We start from the raw sequence: 25941 nt of genomic DNA on the forward strand, positions 1-25941 counted from the left end.
ATCCCACATATAAATTTCTTCCCCACTATGCTTTCCCAAGGTGGAACAAAAATGAAATGGCACTATTTCTTTCTTCTGTACTCCCCTTATCCTTTAACTCGCCAGGCAAAGGACCTGTGATAGAGAGGAAATGTTCCTTTCTGGTTCTTTTGAAATTTAAACTCTATGAAGTAGTGAGACTAGCTCCAGAAAAGTGCTGAGAGCTGGTAAAAGCACCATCCTTCTATCTTCCTCAACCAAGGGCCAATACTAAGAATTAGCACGTCTTAGTACTCTTAAGAGTCACAATTAGGATCAGTTCCAGATTCAAAAGTGGTCCATGCACTGGCAAAAAAAAAGGACTGAGTAAGTAGTCATATATCAACTACTTTTCGTAATTTCATATTTTTTGTCTGAAGAAAATTTACAAGTGATCCAATAGCTGTTACACAGATTAATTTCAGCTGCCCTCAGTAACTAGGTTCAAAGGCTACTTCACATATTCTTTTAAAAAATATATACACATTTTTACAATAAAATAATAAATGCATCTAGTGAATTTGGAAAAACACAGAATAATAGCAAAGAATAGGAAAGAAAGAGTGGCTCCATTTATGTTACTGGAAATAGTCACCAATATTTCTTTGTGAATCCTTTGCCTGTTTTTCTGCTGCTTATAAATATTCCGTTAAAATTAATAAATTTTCCTCATTTGTTTCCCTCCTTGAGGGCAAGAATCTTACTTTATTCCTTTTAGTACTCCTTCAGATTTAATTAAATATTTAAGTAAATATTTAAGTATAAAGAGTACATAGATGCTTGTCATTATGCCTCAGAGGACTCTGGATAAGCTGAAAGTATCTTCTGTATTGTAGGTACATGATGCTGTAATTATACTTTGCATTTTTTCATTTACCTCCTCTTGGTGTTTTGAAAATTAAACCACACACATTAGATGGAAGTTTTAAACTCTTTAAATTATATATAATCTCGCATTTGACATATTTGCCTTTCCACAAGAACACTGAGAGACTGCTTACGACTCTCTCAATTGCAATATTAGCAAAGGCATTTCATAAATGAGCCAATTTCAACTAAACAGTACTTAAACGTTTGAGATTTTTTTAACCATCCTCTGAAAAACAGGATTTTAACATAACTTCACATGTACCCCTTAGATGGTTAAGTAAAATAATGTGATAGCTCAATACCTGTTGGGAGACTATTGTGTCCTGATTTTGTAACAGGAGATTCTTGCACCACACTTCCTCGATTACCCACAGCATTTGACATCCAATTATAGAAACTCACAGATGATGGTTCAGATAACAAAGGGTGTTCAGATAACATATCAGTGGCCATTGTGTTTCCTGAAAATAAAGTTTTACTGAGTATAGTATTATTTATGTACTAAGGAGCAGAAAATGTGATTTATTTTTTGAAAAGTCAGGTTAAATTATCTGCCTTTTGCATGTCTTTAAACTCACTGCACGATGCTGGTATTTGGATATTAAGGCATTAATAAATAATTTATTGCTATCATAATGGGAAAAAATTCACTGCTGGCTGGCCTAGACAGCATTCCACACCATGCCTAGGTTGATAGTAATAGCAAATGTTGCAATTTAAAAATGCAAACTAAGGGCACGAGACACCAACAAGTTATAAGCAGAACAGTTTTCCAAAATACTTTCTCAAAGATAAGGTGTAATACAAAAGACTAGGTATGCAACCAAAGTATATATCTAAATAAACGTTAAGTCCTGTTTTTGTTTTCTTAATCTCCCACAGAAGTAAGCTTATAATTGTCAAAACTAAGGATATACCTGTTCTCGTTAGGGAGCTACTTTTCACCGCTGCACTACTTCTTTGAGGGGTCCCTTCCAGGAGGTTGTGCAAGCTTGGGAAGCTTCCAGTCAGGTAGCTGAGTAGGCTCTCCTTCCGTGGACTCTCCTTAACTGGCACGCCTGTACGTCCCACATGCACCGGAGAATCTGTGGCAGTGTCACCACTGGTATAGCTCAGAGAATGATACGGGTGAATGCCCTATAAAAGGAACAACACAGGGCTCTTTCTTATGCACATAAAAATGACTACTGAAAACCACGACTACTCACTGTTTTTATTACTAGTTATTGTTTACATTAAAACAACTGCATCTATCTAAACAGTTTGTGTCTATTAGAATTATGGTGAATCCCAAATGTATGTAATAATGTTTTATAACTCTACAGTACAATACAAAGGACAGCATTTATTATCATTCATTTAATTTTAACAGTGATTAATGCCCTTTAAAATCTGAAGAGGGAGTCTGGTGGTAAGATGTCTATCCCAAAATTCTTCATACTATACTACTCTTATTGGTACTCTGATAATAATTTCTTGGTACTCTGATAATAATTTCTGTGTTAAGACCTGATTCTCTGTAAAGCTCTAATATACCAAAAAGAATTTCCAGCAATTCTCTGAAGAAAAGCAAAAAAATAAAAAATTACACAATTGTCCAATCTCTATCTGTTCTGTCACATCTAAGACTGGAATTCCAGATCAGTTTAAAACAGTACAAAGAAAGACCATGCAGACAGAAAGATCCTGAAAAGCAGAGATCTGAAACAAAGCACTTTTAATTTCAATTCTTTGGACTTCTGTAATCCATAAACAAAGCAATGCTCAAAAACATTTCTGAGAGAGAACAGCATTATAGAAAACACCTAGGGACTTCCCTTGTGATGCAGTGGTTAAGAATCCACCTGCCAATGCAGGGGACATGGGTCCGATCCCTGGTCTGGGAAGATCCCGCATGCCACAGAGCAACTAAGCCCGTGCACTGCAACTACTGAACATGCAGTCTAGAGCCCACGAGCCACAACTACTGAGCCCATGCGCCTAGAGCCCAAGCTCCATAACAAGACAAGCCACTGCAAATGAGAAGCCCACGCACTGCAACGAATAGTAGCCCCTGCTCGCCACAACTAGAGAAAGCCCACACGCAACAACGAAGACCCAACACAGCCAAATAAAAAAATAAATAAATAAAAATTTTAAAAAATAGCAAATACCTAAATTTGCTAAAAAAATAGCAAATACCAGAGCATCTGGAAAAACTATAAATCAGGAAAAATTCTGAGATAGATTAAGGGGTGGAGAATTTAAAGTGTCCCATGTGCTTCCCTGGTGGCGCAGTGGTTGAGAGTCCGCCTGCCGATGCGCAGGGGACACGGGTTCGTGCCCCGGTCCGGGAAGATCCCACATGCTGCGGAGCGGCTGGGCCCGTGAGCCATGGCCGCTGAGCCTGCGCATCCGGAGCCTGTGCTCCACAAGGGGAGAGGCCACAACAGTGAGAGGCCCGCGTACAGCAAAAAAAAAAAAAGTGTCCCAGCCTTGTAACTATACTGCATAAATAGAATAAGCCTATAGCCCAAACTTTAAAAAATGTATATCAAATTAAATGTTTTAATTAAAAGAGCAATACTTACACAAAATAAAACTTTCAAAAGCACAAAAGACTAGTCAATAAAAAGTATCTCCTGAGCTCCAGTCTACTAGACCCTTTCCCCAAGACGTCCTCTTAACCATTTCTTATCTATCCTTATATAAATAATTTGACTATATAAACACATATACATATTTATCCTTTTTTAACACACATATACATATTGTCCTATACTTTATTTTTACTTGAACCAGCGCACTTTGGTGATCATTCCACATCCACTTAGAGACCTACTTTATCTTTTTGAAGTCTTCATAGTAGGCATCCATATGAGGACTAATTTATTAGTCCTCAAACAGTCATTTGAGGTGCTCATGAGCTCATAAGTGCTCATGTTCTTGAGCATTTATGAGCATTCATTTCTTTAGAATCGCTTCCCGGACATAGACATACTGTTAAAAGGCATTACATTTAAAATTTTACATTTAAAAATGGACAAACTGTTCTTCAAAGAGGTTATGCCAGTTTACACTCCCACCCAGTACCGTAAGAAAGTGTCTGTTTTCTTACATCTTCACCAACATATACTATTAAACTTTCAGATTTTTCAACCTGACAGGTGGAAATGGAATCTCATTTTATTTTACATTTACATTTCTTTAATTAGAAGAGAATACATTTTCATATTTGTATATGAATTCCTCTGTGAACTGCCTTTATTTTCTATTTGGTTGTGCCTTTTTAGTGATTAGGAAAAGATCTTTACACATTAGGAAATTAGCCCTTTGTCATATGTCTTTCCATTTTGTTTACAATACTTTTTTTTTCTGTGTAGAAATTTTATATTTCAATATAGTGAAAAATACAATTTACCTAATGGATTCTTGGTATTAATTATTAATTTAAGATTATACCCAGACTGTCAATGGAAGTTAAAATATTAACTATTTACTGTTTTCAGTGCTCAGAAAAGGAAACTACCAAAAAATAAGTAACTCACAACAACAGCAAATAACTTACTAAGTGCTTACTATGAGCCAGGTATTGTTCTAAGCATTTTTCATGTATCAACTCCATTATTTCTTACAGCAACCTTCTGAAGGAGGTTACTATTATAATCTCCATTTTTAACATATGAGGAAACTGACACACAGTGCAGTTAAAAACTTTAGTCACAAAGCAATTAAGTGGCAGGGGCAGGATTGAAACCAAGGCAGTCTGACTCCTGAGCGGCAGTCAACCACTCTGCTATCCATATGTCTTATTTTATCAAGCACTGGTTAAATTTCTTAAAACAAAAAAAATGTAATTAAAGTCATAAAACTAGCTTAACTCAAACTGTATTTTGATCATGTACTACTTATAAAACTTCTCATTAAAACTAATAACTGTAAGCTGATCAACATTTCAATATTGTTTTTTATTGAATACGATATTCAATAAGTTGAAAAGAGAGCCCTAAGGCTTGGTAGTTAAAGTAGTCCTTGTTCAATATTAATTACTGACTGTTGATATAATCTTCAAAGAAATGTGTAAACTAAAAGTTACTAATCATGTTAATTTCAACATAAAAACACTACTTGAATATTTAGGGCAAATACCTAATACTTACATTTGAGATAACAAAAGTTTAGGTCTTCTCTGTAAGTCTAAGTAACTCTAACCAAAGGCAGCAACAATGTACCTTTATTTTTAATGCAGAGTCACTATGGGTATGAGTCTTAGATAGTTTCCTCATTATCTCAGCTCCAGTTACAGGTCCAGAACTACCAGGTGGAGGCCGGTTGGCTGTTCCCTCCAGCAGCATTGTGTGTTCACTGACTGTGGCTGAAACAGTTCAAAACAATAAGTGGGCTATAGATTATCATATAATCTTGAAACAACAACTCCAATGTTCCTGGTGGTATAACTAAACTCAACTTTTCATATTTCTTGAAAAACTAATTGTGCACTCTGCTATAACATTCACTCTTCTGTCTTTTATTCTTCAAACCCCAGTCTTCTCACTCAGTCTCAAGAAAGGAACAAACAGCTTCCGCTCAGTCTTTCACATGTCACCCAAATGGCACAGAGTTCAAAAACTAATTCAACTATGCTGAAGAAAGTACGAAACGTTCACAGATTAACCTAGGCCTTTGCAGATAATTAGAAGGGATGTTTACTGCACTATTCTTTCAATTTTGGGGTAGACTTGAAATTTTTTTAAATAATAAAATCCAACCTATTACACATAACATATTTATTTGTTAAATACAAAGTTTTTCTAATTTATTTTTTAAAAGCTCGGTAAAGTATTATATGTAAATGTTCTGAAAGCTCTAATTTTAAGACTACTATCCTTTTCCATGGTACTTTTAATTTTTTTTTAAAATATCACAAGATAAATTTTCATTGAGTACTATATATCATGATAATAATAAAAATTATCCTTTGAAAAAGCATTTAAGTGTGCATGTCTATTTCTGTAATGCATTATCTACTGCCTATGTTCTGGCACAGTCAGTATAATGACAGAATTGTGGGCCAAATGCATACCTCTAAACATTATACAAATTCAGAATCAAACAGGCACCAGGTAAAATTCAAATCTTTAAAAGACTGGTATAGGGAGCATGACAAATAAAAATATAAATTTCAAAAAGAAATTCATGTGTTTCATTCAAAACATTCTAGTTATACAAAGATGTCTGTTAATTGTACTGGATAGATTAGGAGAAGAAATCTTCTGTATTTCACAAAATTAAACCTAGAAGTCAAGTCTGTATAAAGATTCCAATATTATTACCACTTATTTGGACTAATACAAATCATAGTTGTATAATTAAGCCATGACATTTCAAATTTGGGACAAAAATTATTAAAATTATCACAAGTATTAGGTTACCAAGCACATAGTATCTAGCAAAAATATTTACAAAATTACCTGCATCAAATTCAAATTCTGCTCCATCAGCACTGGTATCACTTTGAAGACCACCTCCATTGTCCAGCCCAAGCCCATCTTCATGATCATAGTGCACAGCTGACTGAGGTTTCAGGGGCTGAGCTGGTCGATGTAAACTCACTCCTTTAAAGGCTGGTGTCACTACAATAAACTTCATCCACTGCCTAGCCAGTGCAACTAAACCTTTCTTTAAAGTTACCAAAGCAGGAAGGCCATCACTCTGTAACAACAATGACATGGTTAGGAGTAATCTTACTGTAACAACAATAGTTACTATTTAAGTGTTCTGCATATATTTATTCATTTAAATCTCATAACTCCCATTTAGAGATGAGGACACTGGAATTTATATGTTGAGTAATTTGTCCAAATTGACACAGGAGAGTCACTATTTCAAGTTGACTATAGAACTCAATCGCTAAACACAATGTTGCATCTTTCTATCATAAACAACCCAGCAGTACCAGGTAAATAAGAGACTAAACATGGGGTGTAAAGTGGGAATCTCCTTAAGAAGCATTCAAAGCACTTCGCCTGCTGTGCTCAACTGAAGAATTAAATGTATTTTGTGCTACCTGGAATATTCATCAAGCAAAGAGGAAATTATTTCTTTCAAAGATTAGGTAACCACCTCTATTTTAACATTAAAAAATTAATAAATTACTATAGTTAAATGACAGACACAGAAGGATTTGTAACTGCTTTGAAACCTAAATATATGATCAGTAAGAATTACATAATTTAGAATATATTTTATTCCACATGGTGATGATTTTACGAAAGAAAATTTGCCTATTGGAGCCTTAGCCTAAGGAGAAAATATGCAACTCCTCTCCCCTTTCCTACAATTCCTTGTATTAGGAATAATAGCTTTGACTGAAGAGAGCCATTTACTAGGTGGCAGGAATCACCTCACTTACTTTCTGAGCAACATCAGGCCCCTTAGCCTGTCCTTTCACTCCTAGACTCAAGTAAGGAGGGTCATCTTGTGTTTCTTCCTCTTACATGGAAACCATATCCCGGCACAGCATCCATCCGTGGGAAGTGCCTGCCTGTGACTAGACGGGCAAGTTAAACTTGCACTGTGGATCTCCCAGTCTTCAATTCACGGGATGGGAGTAGAAAGCACTATACCAGCCTCAGGTCTAAGTACCTTTATGAAATCCATAATTTACTCCAGATTCTTTCATTAGAGGTTATCAGGAGCTTGACTGACCATTAACAATACTGATACATTGATGACTAATTTGGCTAAAGCTTCCTGTGTATTCTCTATTGACCAGAAACTTGGAGAGGAGAGGGAGATCCTCAAGCTCTAAGCCTCTAATCATGTGCTTCCATAGTGCTTTTCTAGTGCAGAGATATACTGTATTTATTCGTACAGTTACATATTCCCCCCTCAATCATTAATTAGTCCTTATTTTATTAAACATTTCTGTGAAATTTGACTCTAATGATTACTCTCTTGTTTGAAATTCTTTATACCTTTGGTTTCTAAAACCTTCTTTCCTGGTCCTTCTACCTCTTCTTTTCCCTCCTCAGCACTCTGGGTACCTCTATGCACCCTCTCCATGCTCCTTTAATTTTGGTATTTATCAGGGATCCATCCCTGACCAGTTTCTCACTCAACATATCATCCCTAGAAGGCTCATCCTTATCCGCAGCTTCTAACGCTTTCATGCTGGCAACTCCCAAGCCATTAATTTGAGCCCAAGCTTGTCAATAGCCTGGATTTCTAACCACATTTCTCCTTTGGACTTCCCATACTCATCTCAAACCTTCTGGGTCAACGGCTACTCAACAGAATAGAGGCTTTTTTAAAGCTAACATATGATTCCGGTAACTCACCATTGTAGCGTCATCAATGATGGAGTAGTTTGCCTGGTGCAGGTAGTGATGTAGTATATTACACAGTAAGCATGAAGGATTTTCTTGGAGAAAGCGGGCAACTTTTGTAAGTCTGTTGTATTTACTTCTTAAGGGAAAATGTACACTTTTATTCTGTGAAAAGCAAAACAACAGATTCAGAATGACACAGCAAAGATACAACAAACAAAAGATATCTAGAAATTAAGAACTTGCAGGTCTGATGTTTTCCAACAATGATAATAAGGGATCATTTTCAATAATAAACTTTGTATGATACCTTGTATTGTTGAAAGACATACCTCTAATGCTTCTGTCATTATGCATCCCATAACAGCACAAATTCTCAAGGTTCCCTCGGTTTCTAATTTGTTTAAGGATGACTTGAGTTGATCAATGGGAACAAGCCATGCACCAACAGCTGGAGTTGCAGTGCTTAAAAGGTTTAGCTGCCTTTTAAAATGAAAAAAAAAAAATTATAAAAACAAGTGTTAAGATTTGTATTTCAAACAATCTCCCATATCTACTGTACTTAGTGGCTATCTTAGGCAAAATTACCTTTCCTTTTGACCACTAGATAAATTCTGAACATATAAGTAGGAAATGCAAAGAATAGATAACAGAAAATAAAGAAAAATGTAAGAGTCTGTTAGAGGTGAAAAGAGTATATAAAAAGCTTATGGCAGGGTGACATGTAAAAATAAAACTAAAACCCTAGGAAAGAAGAAGGGTCAAACAAATTGGGAATAATGTCTATAGAAAGTATGAAGTAGGAAAGATGGAAAAGAAACTGGCAACCCTAATACTAGATATATCAGAAAAACAATTCAAAAAATACATGAAACAGAATTGTATGTTACTTAAAATAAAGAAACATCAAGGGATAGTAATATATTTTTAAAACTTTTTACCTAGAAAATGCATGTGCAGGAGATCTCACATTGGTGGGAGCTGCAAAACTAAACCAAATTTCCTTGATGGTCAGCTTCATGCTACAGGAATCTGGAGGTGGAGGCATTAAAGGTAGATCTTTTTTCAAATCATCAGATTCAACTCCTTCATCCTATATAAAACAGAGTACCAAAAACATTAATGTATAGTCCCTTAAAACCACTAGCACAGAGTGTTTTACGAACAAAACCTTCCTATCAAATCAAGTTCTACAGATAATAACACCGTGATATAAAACAGGTAACATAAACCTTGCTCAGCCTAATCCTTATTCTGAGAAATACCTATGGATCCTTGAAGCTCCAGGGAGCACAGTCTGAAAAACACTGCATTATAACGAACCATAAATCAGAGATCTTAGAACTAAAGTGTTTCTCTCAATCACTTCATTCAGTCACATTTGTTTAGGGATACTGTTTCTTTTCCTAGATGAGAGAAAGAAGTTTTATGACTTGCCAGAGGTCATACAACTATTAAGTTGGAGAATGAGTGACAGCATTAAGGTCTTCTGCTTCCTACTGCAATCTATTTTCCATTCTATCTTAATAGAATATTTCAAACTTCCAAATAAAGTGCCATAAGAAATACTATTATAGCCTATGTTCAAATAGATAACACTATACAATAAAAAATTCTTAGTTATCCTGGATGCTAGTAATCTGAATCTGTATTGAGAAATAGGAATAATACTTTTTAAACATGTAATCACCACTCTTCAGAATGCAGGGAGGTAAGAAGCATAATATTAAAGAAACAAACAAAATCCATTGCCTGTTATATCTGTTTCATAGGTTTCTAATTCATTTTTAGATATTCTTGGTCAAAATAAAGAAAAGATTGGCATTTTCTTGTGGGATGACTGAGGAATGAAAAGTATCCACAAAACAGCTTTAAATCCTAAATGTTACAAGACAATGTGAACCATAGACCCTAGTAATTTTAAAGTCAGCAGGCACTAAATATAAGTCCACATTCCCATATCTGCAATTCCAAAATCCACAACATTCCGAAAATCTAAATCTGTTTTTGTGGCATCAAAATCTGATATGAACTTGTAAGAGATTATTTATCCCACTTGGTGTTTTCATTCATGTCTTGCTGTAGAAATATTCAAATATTTCAAGACGTAGTGCTATCTCAGATTCCACTAGGAGTTTACGTAGCTTATACACACACCATATTACCTTTATTTTATTTTTTATTGAAGTATAGTTGATGTACAATATTGTATGTTACAGGAGTACAATATAGTGACTCACAATTTTTAAAGGTTATACTCCATTTATAGTTACTATAAAATATTGGCTATATTCCCTGTGTTGTATAATATATCCTTGTAGCTTATACATAATAGTTTGCACGTCTTAATCATTTATAATGGAATCTAAAAAATACAGCAAACTAGTGAATATAGCAAAAAAAGAAGCAGACTCACAGATATAGAGAAAAAACTAGTGGTTATCAGTAGGGAGAGGGAAGGGGAGAGGGGCAATATAGGGCTACGGCATATTACCTTTCTTTTAAAGAAAAAAAATCTGAATTCTCAAATACATCTGGCCCATGGATTTCAGACAAGGGCTGTGAGCCAGGCAACTGAGCATATACAAATATACAGAAGACAGTCTAGAGGAACTTGAACTTTAAAAAACGGGGCGGGGGGGGCTTCCCTTGTGGCGCAGTGGTTGAGAGTCCACCTGCCGGTGCAGGGGACACAGGTTCATGACCCGGTCCAGGAAGATCCCACATGCCGTGGAGCGGCTGGGCCTGTGAGCCATGGCCGTTGAGCCTGCGCGTCCGGAGCCTGTGCGTCCGGAGCCTGTGCTCCACAACGGGTGAGGCCACAACAGTGAGAGGCCCGCGTACCGCAAAAAACAAACAAACAACCAAACAAAAAAAAAAACGGGAGAGGGGCTTGTAGATAATAAGCAAGTACTTATAACAACATGTGAAGCAAAGTAACAAAAACCTTGGTTTTAGACTGACTGAATTTTTGGTGCCTACGGCACATCTAAATGATGATATCTAAAAGGCCATTGGATACAATTCTGAAGCTCAGTAAAGGGTTGATGCTGAAGGCATAACTGATGGGAAAGAGCAGTGTCATCAAATTATGGACCTGGACTAGGAAATGAAACAAGTGAGGGAGTGGACAAAGAGCAAGAAGGGTAGCCAAGAAAAGAACATGGGGGGACACCCACATTTATGAAGGACAATGAACTGCATAAGGAGATGGACCAAGAAAAGTCAGAGAACCAAAAGAAAGCAACGTTACACAATTCTAGGACTTCCACCAAGGAGGACAGGATCAGAGAGATTCAGGAAGATACCTGAGTTTCTGTCAAGTATTTTAGAAGGTGAAGGAGAAGGAAAGAACAGATAGGTTCTTCCGAGCTCTTTGTTCAGTGAGCAGCTGCTATATATTTTAATTTCCTTAATCGAAGTGCTAATCCCCACCCAGCTCTCAAATACTTCCAAAGACCTCACAAGAAAACTGTGATTAAAACCCTTTACTATGCATCAAATCAAAACAAACTTTTCAAAAATAAATTCCCAGAAACCTGGGTTCAAGAGTGATTTGCCAATGCATACTAGATACCCATGACACGTTTCTTAGTTAAAAGGTGGTTTCTTTCCTCTTCAATTGGTCTAATTTCCAAATGATCAGAAGTGTTATGTGTGTTTAAGAACAACATTTACCAAGTTCTTACTTGGTCTTTCATATGTACTGCCTCCTTCAATCTCCACAACTCTAGGTCAATATCATTATAATACTCCTATTTCAGAAACATAGGAGACAGTAAAAAAAAAAAAAAAAAATGTGCCCAAGGTCACCAATCAGGTAGTAGTACAACTATTCTGTAGTCTAGAATTTTGAATATTTTCATTATTGCTGTTACTATATTCATCACCATGAAATTATACAATAAAAATAATAAATGAGTTGCATGTAAGGTGTTCTTCAGGCTTCCAAATGAAATAGGTAGATATTGACAAAAATATTTAAACTTACATGAAATACTACCAATAACAAAACTGTTTATTTAAAAAATGAATTCTGCTAAAATCCTTCAAATAAGATAAAAATAAAGCCTGCTTTTCTGAAATTCTATTAATTCATTAATTCAACAAATAAAATTAAGTACTTAACATAAGCAAAATATTATGCTAGGTACTATGACAGATATAAATATATCTATAATATGGTACCTACATTTTAGCAATTATGCTCTAGTAGAATATAATCACCAAGATGCCTTGGCTACCATTTAAGCAAAATCCACAACATGGAAAGACAAGGAAATATACTCCAGAAATTAAATGTGAATTGGGTATGTAGTTTTCTATTTTATTTTCCCAAATCATTATTATTATTAGAAATTCACCAACTTGTTCATCGGAAACAGAATTTCCATTTAAGTCTGAAGAAGGGCTTGTTCGGTCACAAGGAAGATTATCATCAGAGACATCAGTATTATAGCCGCTGCCAGTTGGAGAATCAGAAGAATTATTGGATGTCAGCACTCCACCCCTTTCCGTGACATTAGCTTTACCCATAGTTCCAAAAGTATTATATAAAACAGCACCAGACTGTCTTCCTCCTATCCAAATGAAATAATTTATTTATTAAAAACACTGTACTCTATCATATCCATAAAAATAAAAAATAAAAATCGCATGAAGATTTTTTTTCTCACCAAAACTTTGCTCTTATCTATAAAAGTGATATAATATTGCAATATCAGGTAAGGAATTATAGGCATATACACTACTATTATACATAACTAAGCCTAAAAGTCTTATACACAATTCAGCCTTCCTATTTTAATGTATTAGTCAGTAATGTAAAAGAAAATAAATATAAGTCAGTATCGCTGAATAAAGGATTTACAGTATTTTCATCGTATATGTCAAGGCTCTACTAATCAAAGATCCAGTTTCCAAAGATGCAAACTTCCAAAAGTTAAGAGGCTTTATATTTTATTTGAGAATTTTTTCTGAACTATGCACTGCTTTGCTCAGGCATTTTACATGTCTAGATGCTCTGCTAGTTTTGAATCACACAATAATTTCATTAAGCTCCACTTACGCAATTGGGATGGGGCACCCACTCCTAGTAAATAATCCCAGATGCCACACTTTCTGCTTGACTATGCTGATTCAGGTTATTGAAAGTCATGATTGTTCAAAACTTTTCAGCAGTCTGTGGCCAATTTGTTCCCCACGTAAGCAGAAATTTTTATAAAAAGCTTACCTTTTATGGTTAAATTTTCAAGTCCACATTCAAACATTATCCATCCCCATTTTTCTTGGCTGGGACCTATTCGAGTTACATCTGGAACAGCCTGCTGATCAGTTTCATCCACAAAAGCAAACTCATCCAACTCTTCAAGAGTAAATAAAACTTTGGACTTCTCAAAGGGGATAGCAGTGATGGCACAGGTACCAATATCTATTATCAAAAGAAAACAAAATGACCATTTTTAAAGACAGAGGTTTGTATATTTTTTAAAAACAACAAATAACGTAAGCATGTGGCACAGTGGTTGTCTTAAAAGATATCTTAGTATTCTGTCAAAAAGAAAAATAAACAAATGAACCAACCAATTTCTAAAATAGCACTGCCTAATGTCATACTACTTAAAAAGCGCCAGAATCATGTTGAAGTTAGAGAGAGAAAAGAAGATTCCATAATTAACAGATAAGTGCTCAGAGACAGGATAAATTCATTTCTGAGAGATTATAGGGTACTCTAAAAATCTAAACTTAAAAAGTTCCTGAATAATTCAGTTTCATAGTAAACTATTTTTAAATACTTTCTCATCATTTTACAAAATAAAAAATTATTTTAATTAATTACCTAGCCTTAGGAAAAACATTATTTTCCAGGAAAACTATAGCTTTCACTAAAAGATTGCTTTATGCTAACATATTTTATATAACAATTCATCACAGATATTGCCATAATTCCATCCCTTTCAATATGCAATATGGGAGCCAACATCCTGAGTGCCTGGCAGAGATTTTTAGTTTATCTTACTGTTTTTTCATTTCTTTCTCTGATTACAGCTAATGAATACAGAAAAGCAAAAAGAAGATAAAAAAAACACATGTAAATTTACCACCCAGAGATAACTTGTTTACGTCTGAACTAAGTTTTCTTCTAGCTCTTTAGAGATCATTTTACAAATCCAGCTTTGGTTCCCACCTTTCATGTAGCAGTCAACTATGATAATTTCCTCAGTTCATCAAAAATTTTTCAAAGTTATTAAGAAGCACAGCCATGTCTATTATTCTTATTGCTGCTATATTTTACAGATCTGACTACCTGCTTCTGATACCACTATTAATTCTTTTTAACAAAGCTGTGCCTACAGGACGATTTTAAAAAGAAAGAAAGACTATAAAGATCATACTCTCTGTTCTACAGTGAGCAAACAGATACCATGAAGAAAACAGATGCGAGATAGAAGCAGTTTCTAATTTGGGGCCATACCGCCCACCTTCCCACCAAAGTTTACCTTCCATCCTGCGCAGAATGTGAGTAATGAATAGTTAAATACTATGTGTTCAATATATACAGAGATACCTTTCTCTTTCTTATATTGATAAAATACTCAAATTGTAGCAAACTTCAAAGGAAAAAAAATTATGTTTCCTTTTGCAAAATCCTCTTACATTTATACATGTCAAAGAAAAATATGTTGTAGACTCCTACCCGTTGTATCAAGACCCCTCAGTTGCCCATGAACTCGATGAATGTTTAACTTGGCTGCAATCTCTTTGCCTTTTTCCGCTCCAGCGTTTGATCTGAGAGATCCTGATGACTGAGGCTGCATCTTAGTGGCATGAACATACCTATCAAAATTTGATGTTCTACCAGGGTCTGCACTGTTTGAAGTCTCTTCAACCACACCTCTTTATGAAAAAAGAAAGAGTATGGTGGTTAACATTTAAATAATACATAGTTCAGTAAAAACATTCAACTAGTATTTTTTTTTAAATCCACTATTTTAATTAAACCAATATTAATAACAAATTCTTCAGTGTTTACTAAAAGATAGTATGAATAAAAACAGTACAAACTTTTTAAAACCTACTTTGCTAATCTTAAAGTGAGATTTGAAATTCCAATATCAGTTCTGAGTTTTAACATTAGAATTTTCCGAAATGTATTAAAAGGATGGTTAAAGCTTGCTTTTACATCCAGCAAGATAGTCATGGCTCAAATTAATAAACTCTTTCTTACCTGTTCATACGAACTTGTGTAGCAATTCTGTCAAAACACAGTGCTACTAAGGAAACATGAGTCACACTTCTACTAGGAGCTGTACTCGGAGATTCTTCCACTGAGGCTTGTAACAAACATAAGTTCACCTAACACACAAAATGTCACATATTTCAGAGTTGAAAAGTAAAAAGTTATCACTTAAACATAAGATATATAGGAAAATGAAAAACTACTTAGGAATGGCATATCTATGTGTATGAGAGTAATGAAGGAGAAGCTTACAAACTCTCATAAAGTAATAATTAAATTCTTACTGGATCAATGTGAATTATTTTAGTAAATATTACCCAACATTCTGCTTAAGTAAACTATTTACATTACATTAAATGTTACATTAGATCATCAAGGAAATAAAATATATATTTTTGATATTACAATCTATTCTACCACCATTCAGTTTAGTAAATACAAAGGATAAAAACGACCAAAATATTCTCTTTCAGGAAAACTTGTTTAAATATTAAATTTTTACCTTTGGTATGCTAACATTAGCCTGAAGACCTTTAATTGTTACATTATCTTGCTTCATTGTAAGATTTGTCTGTGCTTGTCCTTGGTTAGTCATTCCTATGGTAGAATGTTCAGTTTTTGTTCCTCTAACATCCTGTTTGGAAGATAGCTAAAAAGATTGAAAGCGGAATTATTATTTCACAGACCTTTCGTAATTTCCATATCATCTACAACAGCAACTTGTTATTCACTGTGCTCCTTTATACCCATCTACGTACCAGCTGCCATCTGGTTTAGCATTCCCAGGCTTAAAGTCCAAACCTTAGAAAAGCTAGAAAATAGACTGGCAGCCCCAGTGTTGAGAGAAGTGATACATAATAAAGCAAAATCAGCCTACATAAAAACATGTACTTGAGAACATATTTGGTTTCTGATAATTAGCTCCTTGTTGGCTGGGAATATTTTCAAATTTCTTTTTTGATTTGTACTCCTCTAGCCAAACTACCTATCACATGAAATGCCAATATATCTTGAATAACTGGATCACTAAAAACAATCAGCTTTACTTTCACCTTGCCTCTGGTCCATAGTCCAAATGCGACTCAGATACATCTGAAAGTCAAGTGGACAATCACTAGATGAGGATTAATCACCAGGATATGACTGCTAAGAAACTGGCTTTGTGACTAGGACCACAGTGTTAAGTAAAATATCGCACACCAGAAGACAGTGAGTGACTTGATTCACCGAGGTGAACAAAAATAACCTCAAAACTATTAAAATACAAGTTATCTAATCACAGAGGAAAGCCAAAATAATATGCAGATTTGCTTTCTTAGTAAATGAATGTACCACTCCTAAACAATACTCATTCACTCAGGACCAAAGCTCTTTAGGAAAGGCTTAGAATTAAACTACTTCCAAAATAAAAGAAAAAATAATGCTACATTTTAATAAATATTTTACTCCTCTTATGCTGTCTCTTATGGAGCCAATGACATATAAAGCTTATTTAGAAATGTTCACGTATTCCAATTTAAATGACTAATAAAATTTTAGTACATTCAAATTTTTTTCAAGGTTGGATATTATGCACCTGTGAAGAATACTCAATTTGCCACACTCACTGAACAAAAGGTTCTTACATTTTCTGAGAAGGTAGTCTTGCTATTTTGGACAGCTTCCCTGAGGACTTTGACATGTAGATCATCCACAATTGCAGCTGGATGTCTAGTACTAGCACAATGAACCATGGCTTCAATATACCTGAGGGAAGAAAAACAGTATATGAAACATTTTAATATCACTTATGATCTAGTTTATCTAATCTATCCCATTATCTTCCATTCTAGATTTTATTCATCTTAGTTTTGTCTCTCTAGATAGACTATATCTCCTTGCAGGACAGACAATATATTATTTCCTCTTTATACCTTCATTAACCAGACAGTAGTAAGAATATCAAACTTAATAATTAGTGCCTGGGTATTTGATAAATTTTATGCTTATCAGCCCAAAAGCAAAAAGTAGAAAATACAATGTAATATAACTATTATAATATTGCAATATATAATTATTTAGGCTGAAAAAGTAACAAATGATAACTGAAACATAGTCCTTTTAAAATATATTTTCATTTCTATTCAATCAAAATAGCCATCATCATTCTTTTTCATGAAAATACTATATCACATACACTTATTATTTTATAAAATAGTAGTTGTAGTTTTAGACAAAATTAATACCTGTCTAAAGCTTCAGCCACTAGGGGAGTCAGAACAATATCAACGGTTCCTTTTACTTCAACTATGGCTGTTGTTCTGGTCTGAGAGACTGGTTGATCCAAAGTCCACTCTTCCGTTAATGTTTCATCATCTGTGTTATCAACAGCTTTCTTTTCCAGAGGAGTATATGGTGTACTATACAATTTAACAAGCGAAGTATATATTAAAAAGACCAGTATATATATGAAAAAAATAGAAGTTGGAGCTTCCTTAAGATGAGTGACCCTTAAACTTATACTTATTTCAACTAAAAATTTCATGAAATTGGACTAGATATTATATGTCCCAAATACTCTTCAAGGACAAGACAAATGAGGCAGTAAAATGCAAATTGTTCAAAGATGGTTAATATATCAAATGATAAAAAAAAATTTTGATATATTTACTTGGCAGGGCTCTACCAAAATATGAAAATTATAATACTGAACTCTTGTTAGTTCCCAATTTTAATATGCCAAGTTATGGTTTGCATAGTATGTCTAAAAGAAATGTTACTGACTACTTATACATGTAGGCAAAGCCATGAAAGACAACAGAGTTGAATTATTTGGGTCAATTTATTCAAAAAATAAAGACAACAGTCAAGTAAAGAGTGGTTATTCCTCAGAACGAACTCTCTGTATCTCATAATCAAGAAAGACTGACTTTAAACTTCAAAAGTATATAATTTTTACTTACTTTGAAGTTGATCCTGAAAGCTGCATTCCTCTGTCTAGTAAAGAGTTAGCTGTGAGCCCTTGTTTGATAACCTAGAATAATATAAAACATTACTTATAGACTAGAATTTTAATATTAATTATTCTGTAATTTTATGCTATAAACTGATACTTGTGAATATCCAAATTACCTTGTTAATGTGATTTTGATATGTATGATATAAATATTTAACAAATTGAAAAAATCACAGGAAATATTCAACTGGAAATTTCATTTTCTAATTATTCAGAAAAATGACAGAGTAGGGCTGTAAGGATTTAGCGAGAGTAGACTATACAGCTAAAGCTTAAAAGCAAGTGCTTCAAATGTTTTTCCTCCATAGTTCCTCTTTAAATTGTGCTTTTCTTAGAAAAAGCTAATTTTAGAGTCTTGTAGCACAATCAACTTTTAAGTGGGAAAGAATCCCAGAGTAACATTAAATTATAGGAAAAGCTAGATTGTATTTTATATCCATAAAAGATAACAAATAAATAATGCACTTGAATAACCAAACTAAACCCCTTTAAATGCTAGCCTGTTATTTAGATTTAATGAAGAAAAATAATTTATGTTCTATTTTTGAAGTTGTTTAAAGATATGAATTCCTTGACTTATTTTCTCCAGAGATTTGACTGCCTAATCAAACTAGATTTATTGAAAATACTACAATAATTCTAACCTCTCACAGCAATTCTAACCTCTATTTTTCAGAGCAAGTGCAATTCAGTTTTATACTGGAACATTCATTTACCAACATATTTTCACATGGAATAAAGAGAACATTTTAAAATGTTGGCATGGGTAACTTATCTTAGGCAAGATAAGAAATGGGCACAACCTTAAAATCAAAATTTTGTGACTCTCTGTTTCTTCTTCCTTCAATACATATTACTCAACTGCATTTATGTCTAAGGATATTTCACTCCACTTATCACATTTCCATCACTAGGTCCAAGCCCATCATCTCTTGCACAGGCTGCTGCGACAGCCTCCTAGGTGATCACCCCAATTCCTCCTTGCGTAATGACAATTCTGTTCCACTTGGTAGCCAAAGTACATGAGATCACATCACATTTCCTTACTCATGAATTTCCCAATGAAATTAAAATTGTAACTACTGATACCCTGGTCTACAGGTCCTTAATGGCCTCGCCTTTGTTCAGGTCTCTAACCTCACCATGTGCAAAGCTCTCTGCTAACTCACTATGTCTCATGCACAGACTTCTTTCCCACTTTAGAACTTCAGCAAGGCCGATGCCTGTGCCCTGAATATAGTATATAGTGCCCCTAAGTCTTCCCTTCCTCAATTCCTCCTCATCCTTTAAGTTTCAGTTTAAATATTACCTCCTGTGATTGACCTTTCATGTCAATACAAGCTAGGCAGCCCCACTCCCCATTATTCTCTATCCCAGCATCCTTTATCTTCATAACACTTCTGAATTCATAATCATATACTGTACTTATCCATTTATCTATTTACAGCCCATCTCTCACCCTAAACTATATGCCCCATGTCTGTTTCCCTCACCACTGAACATCAAATGACTGACACACAGTAGTATATAATAAATATCTGAATATAATATGAGAATATTAACATTTAGACACTTCAAACAAGTATATATATACATGTTAGTATATACCACATGAGATTTTTGAATTGTTAATCAGTTCCATAAGATTTTATATGCTCAATTTTGGTCTTTAAAATCATAAAAAGTTCTCCTATAAATTTATAATTTTATAAAAATGTCTTCATATTGGATATTATCACTAAATTTATTTTGACCTATTTTTAGCTTTCCTAAAAAAAACAAAAAAGCTATTTACAGAATACATTACAGAAATGGACAATAATTAATTAATACTAAATTATAATATCTCAAATACCAAGTGTACAGAACTAGATTTGCATAGAAGCAGTTAAGGATTAATATAATAGAACACCAACAATTAAAAACTATTTTAAAATTTTACTTTTAAGACACAGAAAATATGAATTCACAGAGACATGATCCTAATCTTAGAATATAATGTTGACACAGACTATACGTTAATTGTTAATACTCTGACGATCAAATCTGAAACTATTCCTTAATTTTATATGCTTAAATTATAATACTCATCAATAAACCTGAGGCCTACTGTCGTACATGAAGCCATGACTTCAGGAATTTTATCTTTCAGAAAAGTAGCGAAATGACTGAGAGAGTAATTTTTTCAATATCTTAAAAATCAATTTTCCTACATAAATTTATCAGTGGAAATTAATGATTTGGCTTCTACCTTAAAAGTTGGAACAGAAAGCTGTTCAAATGATGATGAGCTTTCTTCACTGGTTGGTGTATCCAGATCGAGGGGGCGATGCAATGAGGACTTAGAGGTTCTCTTGTTGGTTGGATGCTTCACTGACCAATTAATTACTTGGAATTGTGTAAGGTAAGTCTGATAGCAATTCATCACAGGTTGCTGAGAAGTAATCTGTTCGCTCTCTACTGTTTTCTCACTTTCTACAACATACAGATGCTCTATAACATCATCCTCTCCACCTAATGCAGAAACAAAGGAAGCCTGGGAAGGATGAGTTTTGAATGGCAGAGTCCGAGGATCCTGAATGCTTTCTCCATGGCCAGTAAGTGGTCCTTCTACACTGTGATATATGGAACCCCTACTGTAGTCAATCTGCTGGGCTTGCTTTTTCTTCTTTTTTCTACCTGGATAAGTTCCAGGGCCTTCGTCACTGCTAATGGGCTCAAATTCTTCAGCTGCAGAAAAGTAAGCTTCACTGTCAGCCATTGACATGCTGGAATCCATTGATCGATATTGATGAAATGAATTAGAGTCTGCTGATGGTGTATATGGAAATGAACCAAAACTTCTTCTCTGCTTTGGTGAGTCTAGTACATTTTCATCACTTCGGGAGACATCACTACTAAACTGGACTCCAACTGTAACAGGCTGCTTGTCCCCATAAAAAGCAGCAGTAAGGCTCTTGGTACTTCCAAGTCGGGTGGAACATACAGAGGCTTGTCGTTTCAAGGGAGATCTCAGGGGAGACTGACCTACTGACTTATCCTGAGTATTAGGAGACACAGGGCTATTTCCTGAAATTTCTGTAGGAATGCTAAAACAGAAACAAAAACTATTAACATTTACTGCACACCATATAATTTATGTATAAATAGAAGTACTTATAAAATCCTTTCTGTATATATTAATCATTTATTTTACAAATAAAGGAAGTTGTAAACTTTTACAATAAAATATCCATACAAAGTAGCAAAACAGTACAATATATGTTCCTACCCCACAGAGTTCCAAAAAAATTGAGGCAACTTAAAACACAATAAAAATTTAAAGAAACCCAGAGTATAACCCAGAATATAACCGTCTGTCCATAATCCATGAACACTAATGCACTTATAAGTTTTTTTTCCCACATCCTTTAAAAGTTTATATAACAAAATATACCAGGGGCCTTTGATTAAATGAGAGGAAATGAGAGAGGGAGAAGTCACAGATAACCCCAATATTTCTGACTTCAGCAACTGATATGCTAGTGCCGTTTACTGAGGCACAACAAGTTGAACATGATAGGCACAAGATCATTTTTTAATATGTTGAGTTTGAGCCCTCCATGAAACATCAAGAAGGCAGCTAGGTTCATAGGGACAAAGGTTTTGGATAGAGTTTTTAACATTTATAAGATGTTAGCTACAGATCATAATTGAAGCCGAACAGTTACTAAGACCGCCTAGGGAAACAGTATAGAGTCAGTGGAGAAAAGGGTACATAACAGTCTTAAGGGATAATGACATTTAACAAATGGCAGGCTGTAAGAGGAAGAGAAAGAAGGGGAGGGAAAAAAAATGGAGGACTTGGAAATAGAGACGGAGAAGGAAAAGCCAAGGAGATGGGAGGAAAATCTGAAATGTGCTATCAAGTCGAGAGGAAAGTGTATTTCAAGAACAAAGTAATCAACTAGGGGCCAAAAGAAGGACCAAAAAATATTCAACACACTGGAAGGATAATATCCAAATGTTAACAATGGTTCACTCTCAGTGGTGGGATGACAAGAAATATTCATTTTTCTTATACTTTTCTGTATTTTCCTAACATCTGGAATGAATATATATGTATTACTTTTGTAATCAGAAAAACAACAGCAAATGGACATTTAAAAATAAGTTCAGGAGGAGAAAAAATTCTCTACAACAGGTGAGTTGAGAGAGAAGTTTTTCTTGCCACAGTTTTAAGCACTTGTAATCCTACGATCAGGTTTCTAAATCTAATTGAATACTGACCTCACTTGGCCATCATCTCTTTTCGTACCATGCAAGAATTCTTTTTGAACCAAATGATTATCGGCAACAGAAGAGGGACTTTCCTTTTCACCAGCCAATAGAGGCTGTGCAGCACTAGAACTACTATTCTCTTCTGAAGAAGAGGATGAGCTATGAGATCGCAATGGTACTTGAAGACTAAGGTGCTGAGTTTTTCTCTCTACTTCTATTCCCACTGATTTGTTTTCCCATTCTTTCCTCTTCATGCCATTCACATTACCTAAACAAACAAAAAAGTGAGTTACATAAACATAATAATTTCAAAAGCAATCTATGAAAAATATAATAACTTAATCCAATTCCCTGTTTTTAAGTATATAATCATTTTTAAAAAGCACAAATAACTAATTTCACATAGGAATATGCTAAACACTACAGAAAGATATCAACATAAGTATGAATCCAGAGTCCATACACAGTGAATTTTCTTTTTTTAAGCTATTTATATGAAAATTTTCCAACTTAGAAAACTTTCAAGAGTGATAACCAAGCCATCAAAGATATTTTACTCGAAATTACCTATCTTAAACACTTTGCCCCCATTTGCTCTATTTTTATAAAGACATAATATTTTTGGAACCATCTGAGAGTAATTTGCAGATGTAGTAGGCTTTTACCCTAAATACTTAAAAGTTTATTTCCTAAGAATAATAAAAAAACACAGTATAATTATCAACTTGGTATATTTGGGGTTTATACCATACTGTTATCTAGTCTACCACATGCTTTACAAGTTTCTCAAATGACCCAATAATGTCCTTTAAAGCACTTCTGCCCTCTCCAGTATAGGATCCAATCTAGGTCTGTATATTATTACATTCAGTTGTCATGTTTTCTTTAATCTGGAACATTTTCTCAGCCTTTTATAAGAGCCCCGTGATGTGTTATGTAAATTGGGGGTGGAGAGGGATAAAAGGAGAATTCTATAGCTGCTTAGATCCAAAAAATAACTACTGCCCTACTTCCCCTCTTCTCCAGCCATCCTTGTGCTACTCAAGAAAGAAGAACATACTAGTAGGAGAAAACATCTCTCCAAGCAGAAGGCACTTCTACACGGAACTTAAGTAGTAAGAAGACTTAAGAACTTACAGTATAAGTAATATTATTTGCTTCTACCACCACAAATGTAAAAATCCAACAAAAGTCAAAAGAAAAATGGGTTTGAGTCATTTCTAAGTGATAGGAAACTAGTGTTCACTGACCTTCCAAGGAAATTCTTTAGTTCCATTGATATGCCCTCCTTGATTCTATCCTGACACTGTACATCTATATGTGGCTCCTGGAATACACAGGGACTAATTCCAATCTTCCCTGCACAAGAAACTTATGGCAATTTACCAATTACAGCTCATTCCTGAGAAAATCACTAGGAGACACAGACACTCCCTATTACACGGTATAAGAACTAAAATGAGGTTTCTTTTGTTTACTGTTAGAGAAATTGCTATTTTCTCCCTTTTATACCATATGTAAATTCCCTGTAGATTTTCTTCCTTGAGTTTGCGATAGTTAAATTTTGATCTGCAGATCAGAAAATCAAACAACGTCTTTATAAATAGTGCCAGCTCTAGTAGGGTGGAAAGAACTAAAGTGGTTTCGATGACTGTAATTCTAGTTTATGCTCAGCCATATACATGACTTTTTGACTTCATGCAACTCAGCTTCAGTGATGACTTCAGTTACTTCACCATGTACAGGGAAAATAAAGAACTCACATGGTAGTTTGTGGATGAAATAAGAAATGCCTGTGAACACCTTTAAAAACAAACATTATTCAAAAGTAAGAAAGTAATATTATAAGAAGACAGCTAAGTAAATTTTATTTCGTATGTTTCTTGACCTTTAAATGTCAAGAAGTTTTGGTGTTTGCTGATTTTATAAGATAATCTGCTCTTATTCTAGTAAAACTGCTGAAGTCAAGTAATCTTAAAATAACATGTACAACTTTATTAATATTCAGTGAAATATCATTTAAACAAGAATTTGGCATATGTAGTAGTCTAGCTCTTTCCTCTAAGAGCTCCTTACACATGAAAATCAATCCAATAAATTCTTAAAGTTAAAACTACTTCTTTTCTATCTTTGTCTACTGACAAAAGGCAGAGCTAAGTTAATGTTTCTGAATGGATCAAGGAAAAATAGCTAAATACTGGTGAGATATCAAGACTTTTCTACATTTCACTTCTTGACAGCATGGCAACTTAAGCAGTAAGTATTGCACTTAATTGTAGGAATACACAACTAAGAAACACAAAGGAAAATGCATTTCTGAAGTCTTTGGAGAAAAGATGCTAGATAAATATAAATCCAGTATGCCTAAAGCCACCATTCACTGTTCATATCAAACTCATGTATTTGCAAAGCTATCCTACAGGCTCTAAGACCAAATTTCTCTTCTTGACATGTACAGTTTTAGTAAGAAGAATATTTTGCAAAAGTAGTGAATAAAATGAGGGCCAATAGTATAAATATTTCTATGGATAAGTTTTTCCTATAAAGGTAAGCTGGTAAAACAATCATTACTTCAAAGCATAGCTATTCCTAAGTATATTTCTGGAATCTGGATTCTAGGGAAATAATGATATATAAGGAAATATTTAGAATAAGTTGGGCTAGGAAAAAATCACCCATGTTAACAGCAGAAGATCTGAATAGTAGATCTACTTTTGCCTTGTGCAACTCTGAAAAACTCACTAGTCTTATCTGGTTAGAGTTAATCACCTGCAAAACAAAGACAGATTATACTAAACCCTATGTGTAAGACTGCTCAAAAAACTAAGTTGAACAAAGTAACACTGAACTTCTCTCAGAATGGCATAGGGATGAAGATAATAAAAGATTAACACAAGTGACAACACATTACCATCTACAATTTTGGGAACTTCTTTAGTAATGATCCATTCTCCAGGCTGTAGCAGAGACTGTCCATAATACATATCAGACTCTGCACTTGTGCTTGAAAATGCAGAGCTACTGGAAGGTGTCAACTCTTCAAGTCTGAAGAAATCTAGGCCAGTTACTGTGCCGCCGAAGAATCTGCAGCCACCAAGACAACCACACTTGTTCCTACACCTCTTATTCTTCAGGGTATCATCTGGCCACAAAAACCACAACCTAAACAAAACCCAAAATGAAACAAACAAACGAACAACAACATAACAAAAAATCATTAAGAAATCAGAAACTTTTGAGCAGATAATCAA

The 25941-nt window shown here is 34.4% G+C and overlaps 1 protein-coding gene across 7 annotated transcripts in view; it reads right to left on the reverse strand.

The window, feature by feature from the left end:
• Positions 1 to 25941, reverse strand: part of BLTP1 (bridge-like lipid transfer protein family member 1) — a 208573-nt gene that overhangs the window by 84617 nt on the left and 98015 nt on the right. For all 7 annotated transcript variants that reach the window (XM_067735145.1, XM_067735146.1, XM_067735147.1 and 4 more), the window contains 18 exons: positions 25602 to 25852; positions 22700 to 22958; positions 20682 to 21519; positions 18378 to 18448; positions 17661 to 17834; positions 17061 to 17181; positions 15938 to 16084; positions 15424 to 15551; positions 14893 to 15092; positions 13429 to 13626; positions 12564 to 12775; positions 9137 to 9288; positions 8528 to 8678; positions 8208 to 8360; positions 6339 to 6579; positions 5100 to 5242; positions 1806 to 2025; positions 1191 to 1349 (listed from right to left, as the gene is read on the reverse strand). In XM_067735145.1, the coding sequence (XP_067591246.1) occupies positions 1191 to 1349; positions 1806 to 2025; positions 5100 to 5242; positions 6339 to 6579; positions 8208 to 8360; positions 8528 to 8678; positions 9137 to 9288; positions 12564 to 12775; positions 13429 to 13626; positions 14893 to 15092; positions 15424 to 15551; positions 15938 to 16084; positions 17061 to 17181; positions 17661 to 17834; positions 18378 to 18448; positions 20682 to 21519; positions 22700 to 22958; positions 25602 to 25852 (3818 nt within the window). The remainder of the gene's footprint in view (positions 1 to 1190; positions 1350 to 1805; positions 2026 to 5099; positions 5243 to 6338; positions 6580 to 8207; positions 8361 to 8527; positions 8679 to 9136; positions 9289 to 12563; positions 12776 to 13428; positions 13627 to 14892; positions 15093 to 15423; positions 15552 to 15937; positions 16085 to 17060; positions 17182 to 17660; positions 17835 to 18377; positions 18449 to 20681; positions 21520 to 22699; positions 22959 to 25601; positions 25853 to 25941) is intronic.

The sequence above is a fragment of the Pseudorca crassidens genome, chromosome 4, assembly GCF_039906515.1.
Source record: "Pseudorca crassidens isolate mPseCra1 chromosome 4, mPseCra1.hap1, whole genome shotgun sequence".
NCBI lineage: Eukaryota > Metazoa > Chordata > Mammalia > Artiodactyla > Delphinidae > Pseudorca > Pseudorca crassidens.